We start from the raw sequence: 8,862 nt of genomic DNA, 5'->3' as shown, positions 1-8,862 counted from the left end.
GGGGGGGGGTGTCTAGATGCAAGCTGGGTGGGATAGGAAGTGAGAGGAGGTATTGGGCAGTATAGCCCCTGCAGGATGACCAGGAAGTGTAGGAGGGATGAGGAAAGTCTGAATTCCCTGTTCCTGGCTGCTGCTGCACTCACTCACCCCGAAGATGTCTCTCCAGGTGCCCAGATGGGTTCTCCGTGCTGCTTGGGTAGCTAGTAAACAAGGGCCTACCTTGCTTGCTGCAGGGAATCTATGGAGACAAAGGAAGTACCGCCCTCACTGTTGGATTCGGATTGGGTCCGGTCCCAGAGCCTGAACAGGCTGAGCTGGGGGGGCGCGTATTTCTTTTCTAATATAGTCGATGGCTGCCCTGTTTCAACCACAGTACTCAAAATAGGTATATACATTTGCACTAGGCAACCAGTCTTTATTATTGTTATTTCAAGTATCATAAATGCACACAGAATGCAGAAAACACATTATGCTTAATTTTGTTGTCAGCAATTCTGTTACCTAATGATGATTTGATTCATAGTTCACCTGGATATAATGGGAATTATCCTATAGGTTGTTTGAAAGGATAGACTCTAGTAATATCTCCCAAGCACTTGGCACCATCTTAATCCATAACAGGAATTCCACAGGTAACATCCTTCCAAAATGGAACCCTTAAGATTCTTTCAGTGAAATCACCAAATTTTGTAATTCTTCATAAAATATGTAAATATACACACCATAGAACCCAGAAACTCTGATTTAAGGCAGTTACTAAAGAAAAATGAAAATGACATATATACATATATTTATAACAATTGTATTAATGACTTCACAGTGTAGCATTGTTCACTGATTACACAGTAATGAACTACTAGAATATGCAATAATATAGATTAATATCTAAATATATTAAGTAAAATAAGCTTGAATTAGTGACTGTATTTTTTATACATCATCTAAAGAAGACAAAGATATAGACAGGCTAAGTATAAAGGAGTGTAGGAGAAGGGCCCACTTGTTAATCCCAGTTTCCCGGCTAGCTTAGCCAGAAAATAACCACACAGAAATTGTATTCATTAAAACATTGCTTGGCCCATTAGCACTAACTTCTTATTGGTTAACTCTTATATCAATTTAGCCCATTTCTATTAATCTGTATATTGCCACGTGGCTGTGGCTTACCGGATAAAATTTCCAGTGTCTGTCTTCTGTGGCTTTGTGGATTCTTCCAACTCTGCCTCCTTTCTCCCAGCATGCTATTTAGTGTCCCCACCTACATTAGTTCTGCCCTATCAACAAGCCAAGGCAGTTTCTTTATTCATTAACCAATGAAAGCAACACATAGACAGAAGGACCTCCCACACCAAAGGAGGCGAGGGACTGTTGGTGTGCAATGGAGGTAGTGGGAATGCTATATATCCTGAGTGTGATGCTTATCACATGACTATATATATTGATCAGAATTTACAGAAGCAACCAGATGTAGTGGCTCATGCCTGTACTAGCAGCATTGAAAGCTGATGAGAAGATTGCCTCAAGTTCAAGACCTGAGCTGCCCTATCCAGAAAAACCTGACCTAGATTCCTACTCTACCTCATAACATTACAGATAATAGGTTTGAAATCATGGGTTTAACTTTCTGGAAATTACAACTCCATGAGCCTAATTGTTAAAATCTGTGTGTATACTTGTTTGATGTCATATATATGTTTCACTTTCATGAAACTTTACCTAAAATAAGTCTATGAGTAGAAATATAAAAATGCAAATAGTAAAATGTGTCGATAAGGATATAACTACAGTAAAGTAAAAAAACATTTTAACATGGAAATGAGAGTTGATTTTGAATGATTTTTCCTAGTTTGCAGGGATATCTCATCTATAGTTACAGAATTCAGAAGATTAAAACAATCATTCAAACTTCTTAAATTTAATTACAGAATAAGTCTATTAAATTCTTTAGCCCGGATAGAAAACAAACTAATATCTTGTGCCTAAACTTACATGCAAATATCCAGTCTGCTGCATGCCTTTATAATTTTCCATTATTAAAGTAGAAAAGTTGCATTATCTAGTGTTCATTTTCATTACTCTAATTAATTTTCTCATAATTGGGATTTTATTATTTTTCTTATTTATTGCATTTTTATGCAAGAAACTAATCCCACTGAAATCATATGCATTCAACAAAATGCGGAGACTCCAGACTTTAAATTACTTTTAATTAATGACTGTGTTTTTCAAGTTTTGAAACAACTACATGTTCATTGTCAAATACTATTTAAACTGAAAGACAGTATTTTCATGCAAATTAAGCTTTGATAAAAATAATACTAAAACTTGACTTACTAGTACCATAGTTTTAAAGTAATGCTAACCTCTTTTTTTACATTTCTTAAAACTTGTGGAAATGATGGTGGGAGCCTGGAAAATTATTTTAAAATTACAACGTTGAGCACTACCAAAATAAAAATGAAGGTAACAATTCAGTGCAAAAAGCTAGGAGAAAACACAATAAAGTTTATTCCATGAAAGACTGACGGGTCTATAAGAAATAGAAAAGTTTACCTTGTTCCAAACATCACACAATATATACAAACATGAAAATGCCACAGTTCCTATTAAGATGTAGGCTGATTATTCCTTATTGGTTAAAATTAACTCAGTGTAAAGTTTTGTAGACGACATTGCCTGTGCTTTAAGATGATATCCTCAAGAAAAATATCTCTAGCAATGGAAGTTGCCATCAATCTACTTTTTAGGGAAAAATATCTCTTGCAGAAAAGGAATTGAAAGTGTTAACTTATATCTGTAAGAATCAGGTCATAGTTTTGTGTATCAAAGATGACTTGACAACATACTTAGGATTTCCTGAGTTTTATTGTTAATAAAGTTAAAAGAAAATCTAGTGAGAGCAGGCAGTGGAGCCCCATTAAATCTGTATCTGAAATGCCCATTGTGCTTATCTCTACTCAGACACTTTTCTGAGCCCATGTTCCACATTCTGAATTCTGTGTATAAAGTTAAACATTGCAGAAGGGCATATCTGATACTACAGATGAAGTAAGGTTGAAGGTAGGGACTAGCAAAGTTCATACACTTAAGAAGCTCTGCCTTTGGTATTTCTATTACTAATGTTTGGACTCTTGTGTGAAGAATTGTGGCTGCTAAAATGTGGCTAGATTTTAAACTAACAAAAAGGTTTTGCTCATATTCATTCTTTATCTTGTGTTTTAACATGCCAAAACTAATATTTGCAGGAAAAATTGCTATCGATGCAGCAAGCCAAAGAAACTGCTGTTGAGCAGTACAAAAGGCTGGAAGAAGAAATACAGACCTTACGAGTTTACTACAGGTAAAACATCTCATACTTCAGTTCATGTAATATTGCTTGAGAAACCCCTATACTGATATTATAATTGTGGCTGAAGAAATTTCTCAATGAAATTAGACTCTGAAGATTTAAAGCATTTTATAGTATTTAAATTACCTAGAGTATTGTTTTTTTTTACCTTTTATTCATACTTTTGGTTAACATTTAAGTTTATACCATTAAATTCATATAACTCATTAAATAGTCAGTTGTCTAAGTGAAGCCTGGATAGTTGAGGTATTTGTTCATCTAAATGCCACTTCTATATACATGTGTGTAGATAGATAGATAGATAGATAGATAGATAGATAGATAGATAGATAGATAGATAGACAGATAGACAGACACACGTGAGTGTGTGTGTGTGTTTAATGCATGTATATAACATGAACTTTCACCGTTAACAATATGACATGAGAAATTTTTATGGAAATATCACTAAATACGTAACACAATCATTTCATTTCTATTCTTTTTTTTTTTTTGGTTTTTTGAGACGGGGTTTTTCTGTAGCTTGGAACCTGTCCTGAAACAACCTCTTTACCTCTTGTAGCCGAGGCTGGCCTTGAACTTACAGAGATCTGCCTACCTTTGCCTCCCAAGTGCTGGGATTAAAGGTGTGAGCCACCACCGCCTGGCCATTTCATTCCTATTCTAGAATAGTTATAAAAAGTGCAAACTGTATAAATGCTATATAATAAGGATTAATAATTGTTTTGCAAAACTTCTGTTTCAGGTTTCTGTGGGGTGTGTGAGATAATTATTTTGGGTTAAATATAAAATGTTAGATTTCCATGGTGGGCAATGGTAAAGAAATTGTTTGATATATGGATGTTCTTGGTTCTTAAACAGTAAACCTTAAACTACCTTAAGTCTGAAGTGTGAAAATCCATTGAGGCTATGGGTTAAACTTCAATGGGATTTTTTTTCAAACTAGCATTGTTAAGTGCCTAAAATATAATGAAATCAAAATAAGTTTATTGAATTGCAATTATGAAAATATATCATGATATAAGTATATGCTTCGTTATTAATGTATTAAATAGCAGCAAATCTAGCAGGGCATATGCTAATAACTACAATTCTTGCTAATGATGATTATGGATGCTATGTGGATAATTGCAAGTGCTAGGGACTAAAACACCAAGCATTACTGTCAGCACAGCTGCCTTAAGTACTGTGTTTATTACTTGCACTGGCAGTTCAAGAAAAGAAAATACTAATGTCTTCCCACCAAAAAACAAACAAACAAACAAACAAAAACACTAAGAAACCTTGCTTTGAGGAATTGTCGATGACATCTTCAGTGTTGATTATTTTTAGCCCCCAAAACGAGGCTAAAAGTCCATAACTTCTAAATGTGACCTTACTTGAAATTGGGTCACTATAGAGGGGAACTAGTCCAAATGTGGTCATTTGGGTGAGTTTTAATCCCCCATGGCAGGCGTTTTTTTAGGAACGGCGACACTTGTACACTGAGTCAGGTAGACACTGAGGAAACACCTTGTGAAGATACACAGGCAGAAGACAGCCATGCAGCAGGAAAGCTGTGCCAGACTGCCACTAGAATGCAAAGCCAAGTTTGCCTGGGAAGAGTCACAGCCCACCTGACACCTGATTTCAGTCTCTTGTGTCCATAACTGCTTAGTTTATAGTTCTTTGTTACAGCACCCATAGAAAACTACCGCCACATGTGTTTGGGTGTTTAATTTGCTTTTCCAATTGTAGCCAGTGTTGTGGGAGAGTATACAGGTAACCAAACACCAATGGTAATGGAAAACATCTTGCTCTCCTGTTTTTTTGTTTTGTTTTGTTTTAATAGCACAATGAATATTATAGCACTTGTGTGGTTTTTGTACTATTCTTAGTTGTAGCTATCATTAGAATCGCTTAATTTAGTTAGTCAATAAAAACCCTGGTTTAGTTTCCAATACCCACATTGAGCAACTCACAACTGCCTATAATTTTAGTTCCAATGAATATGACATCCTCTTCTGACCTCCAGGGTCACCAGCACAAGTGTGTAAGAACATATGTGCAGCCACACACACATACACAGAAAGTAAAAAGGAAGAAATCAGTTTTTAAAGAAATCTCCTGAGAATTGACTAAATCTGAGAGTTACATAACATCTCCTAGACAGGTTACTGCATTAAAGATACATTTTCCACGTGCCTTCTCATTGCTATCTTTTGCAATAGACACACTCTAGTCTTTCATAAGCAAACTTCACCTTTCTGCTAGGCTTTGAAGGGTGGGATTTAGAGTGCGTGCAGAACAGGAAGATACCCGGACAGTGATCCTAGGTGTGAAAGAGAAAAAAAACAGCTAGGAATAACAGTGGATAAATATAATAATCACAGTACATTGTGTGTAAATGAGAAACCATCAAAAATAAAGAACGGACTAACCAGTTAATCAGGACTCAGCTATTAGTATATACCATTAGCTTGTATGATTATTGCTAACTAATTAGAAATATATTATAATCAATGTTCTTGTATATCAGTACAAAAGGCAAAAATTGAAATGATTCTATATTACAAGTTTACAGGACAAAAATGATGTGAAATAAGGAGTCTAAGGGTATTAGCCAACAGATAAAAGATAGTCTGAACTATGTCAAAAACTAAAGTTTAAGGAACATATATACTGAGGGGGGGATGGTCAAGAAACCATAAATCAATAGCAGATCACAACGTATGTATCAGTGTGCTTACTATAAGATCAAAACATAAAAAGATCTAATAATAGACAAATGGTGCTCTATTTAGTGGTTCCCATCTATAATCCCCACCCTTGGGAGACTGGGACAAGAAGAGCGCCATGAGATCAAGGCCAGCTTGGAGTACAGCGTAACAGCCTACATAATACCCTTTTCTTAAAAATAAAACAAATAAATAGGGACCAGTGAAGAGAGCCTGCATTCAATCCTTGGCGTCCATATCCTGGAAGGAGAGAACCAGGCCCCACAAGCTGTCCTCTGATCTCCAAACACACACTGTGGAATGCACAGGCATGTAAAAAAAGAAAAAAAGAAAAGCCAAAAGAGAGTTTATATCAGAAGTATCACAGAAAAATTAAATAGGGAAGTTCATGTGAGAAGATTCATGTGGCTATCAAAATGCAAGAGGTACCAGGAACCTTCATGAAATGCTAATAAGAATGCAAAAATGATGTAGCTGCTATAGAAAACAGTGTGGCAGTTCTCTAAAGCCAAATATAGAATCACTGTATGTCAGTATTTCTATCCTTCAGTATACACAAAAGATATGAAAAGGAGGATTCTAGTAGGTACTGTTACAGCAGTGTGCACAGCAGTGTGTTCTCTCAATAGACACAATCCATTTGACCATCAACACACAAATGAAGGAACAGGATATGGCAGCACTTATCTTTCTATATGGAATAGAATGTTTTCCAACTTTGAAGTGACATGCAATTTTTATATATTCCATGTAACATGCATAAACCTTAAAAATCATTATTCTAAGTAAAACAACAACAACAAAACCAGCTTGCCAGGAGAGATGGTACACACCTATAATCCCAGCACTTGGCAGGCAAAGGCAACAAGATTCAAGGTTATCTTCAGCTGTCATGAGACAAATATTGTATTATGCTTTATTTCTTAGATAACTAAAAATAGCCATCTTATATAAATAGAAATTAGGATGGGACTTCTGAAAGAATCACTATACTAAGGAGGAAAAGCTGTCAATGATAAGCAGGCTGGGAAGCCAGAAATATGGAGACTTTAGACTCAAGATCACAGTGAAGATCTCCATGATGTCTTCTGTTTACTTCAAGTGCCAATGCCACAGCCATCCCCTAAACAGTCCATCAAGATAGCTCAGCTCATGGACGACAGGAGAACACAGGACCGGTGACCTCTCCACACTGATGACGCATCCCAGAAAGCTCTGACAATGCCAGGATGTCCGATGAAGTGCTAACAACTTTATCCTCTTGGTGAAGTTGTCTCCATGGGAACACTGAGTAATATCAAGAGAGCCCCTGCAGACATGTTCAGCATTTTCTCTTTACAAAAAGGTGTGGACCACCTGCTGACAGCTGAGTATAGGAACAATGTGTTAAAACTTGTGCATCACCAACTCACTGTTCCGGAGCTTGATACTTCAGGCTCTGTCTAGAGACCACATCCCTGATGGATAAGGTGAAGGGAAAGCTCTGCACAAGGGACTGCAGAGGGAACTGCAGGACCTGGAGCTGGAATAGATGAAGCCAGCCTAGGAGATGGAGTGCATAGACAGCAGTAGACCTCACGGTAGCCCGGGCAGAGACTCTACATCATGCCTTCCAAGAAAATTATTCTGGAATAATTCATCTAATTATCTTATTCTCACTGAGCCTCCATTATACAGGTATTTTTACTGTTTTAAATACCAATCTTCATACTTCTCAGTGTCACAATTATGTGTGTGTGTGTGATAATTTCCCTACTAGCACTATATATTATAGCAAGCCTTCTGTACTTTTGTGTCAATTAATAAAACTCAAATTTAACGCTAGATTGAAAATTTCTTCAGAATAAGTTTCTTTTGCACAGTAGTTTTCTGTGATATATATATATATATATATATATATATATATATAACAGTTCAACTATAAATTTATGAATTAAATTATTGAATATGCCGTGAACCTAGTTCATTGTCAAGATTTTTATAAAGATGTAAGACACATTAATGAAATGAATATCATCAACCAACAAAATTTACCTTTTTTCCTGAACTTATAGTGCTTAAATTTTAAAAACACCATCCAAAACTCTAATTTATTTTTAACATTTCTTGGAATTGGAATGTTAATATGTCTTAGAAAATAAGATTGTTCAGTATAACACTATTTTCTAAAAGACTAATTAGAATCATTTCCTAGAATGGTGGCTGAGTTTTCACGTTGTTGGAAATATATAAATTGTGTTGACAAAATAAAAGCTAGTCATCTAATGGCATGAGAAGCGTAGAATGGTGGCTAAGCACGTTTGCCAGTGTCCTGCAGAGAAATGAGAAAGACCACACTTGTAAGGGGAAAGAGACTTGCTGAAAGGAGTCCTTCAAGCAGCTTTGGGAGCTTGAAACTTGCAGGGAAGCCAACAAGACTGAATCCTGAGAGAGTTCATGCTGCAGTTGTGACTCCCAAGAGCCCTATTTTCTATGGTGGTATGCAAGATATTCGTCAGTGTTGCTATAGGGTAGGGTCATTTCAGGTTCCCTATCCTCAGCTGTCCAAGGAACTAACTGGGTACCTCAGCTTGGGCTCCTGGGAGCCACTCTAGGTTCAAGTCTCTTGCCAACCCTAAGGTGGCTCCCTTAACTAAGAATTGCATATCATCATAGAACCTTCATCTGGTGATGGATGGAGATAGAGACAGAGACCCACACTGGAGCACTCGACTGAGCTCTCAAGGTCCCAATGAGGAGCAGAAGGAGGGCGAACATGAGCAAAGAAGTCGGGACCACGAGGGGTGCACCCACCCA

The 8,862-nt window shown here is 36.7% G+C and overlaps 1 protein-coding gene across 7 annotated transcripts in view; it reads left to right on the top strand.

Moving 5' to 3' along the window:
• Mipol1 (mirror-image polydactyly 1) overlaps nt 1-8,862 on the top strand; it is a 261,950-nt gene that overhangs the window by 173,040 nt on the left and 80,048 nt on the right. For 6 of the 7 annotated variants that reach the window (XM_013347308.2, XM_013347311.2, XM_013347297.2 and 3 more), the window contains one exon: nt 3,246-3,340. In XM_013347308.2, coding sequence (XP_013202762.1) covers nt 3,246-3,340 — 95 coding nt within the window. Of the gene's footprint in view, nt 1-3,245; nt 3,341-7,168; nt 7,532-8,862 lie in introns of those variants that run through there. The other variant, XM_026781748.1, reaches the window with a different exon arrangement.

The sequence above is a fragment of the Microtus ochrogaster genome, chromosome 1 (assembly GCF_000317375.1).
Source record: "Microtus ochrogaster isolate Prairie Vole_2 chromosome 1, MicOch1.0, whole genome shotgun sequence".
NCBI lineage: Eukaryota > Metazoa > Chordata > Mammalia > Rodentia > Cricetidae > Microtus > Microtus ochrogaster.
Note: the sequence above shows the minus strand (reverse complement) of the source record. Positions and strands in the feature narration are given on the sequence as shown.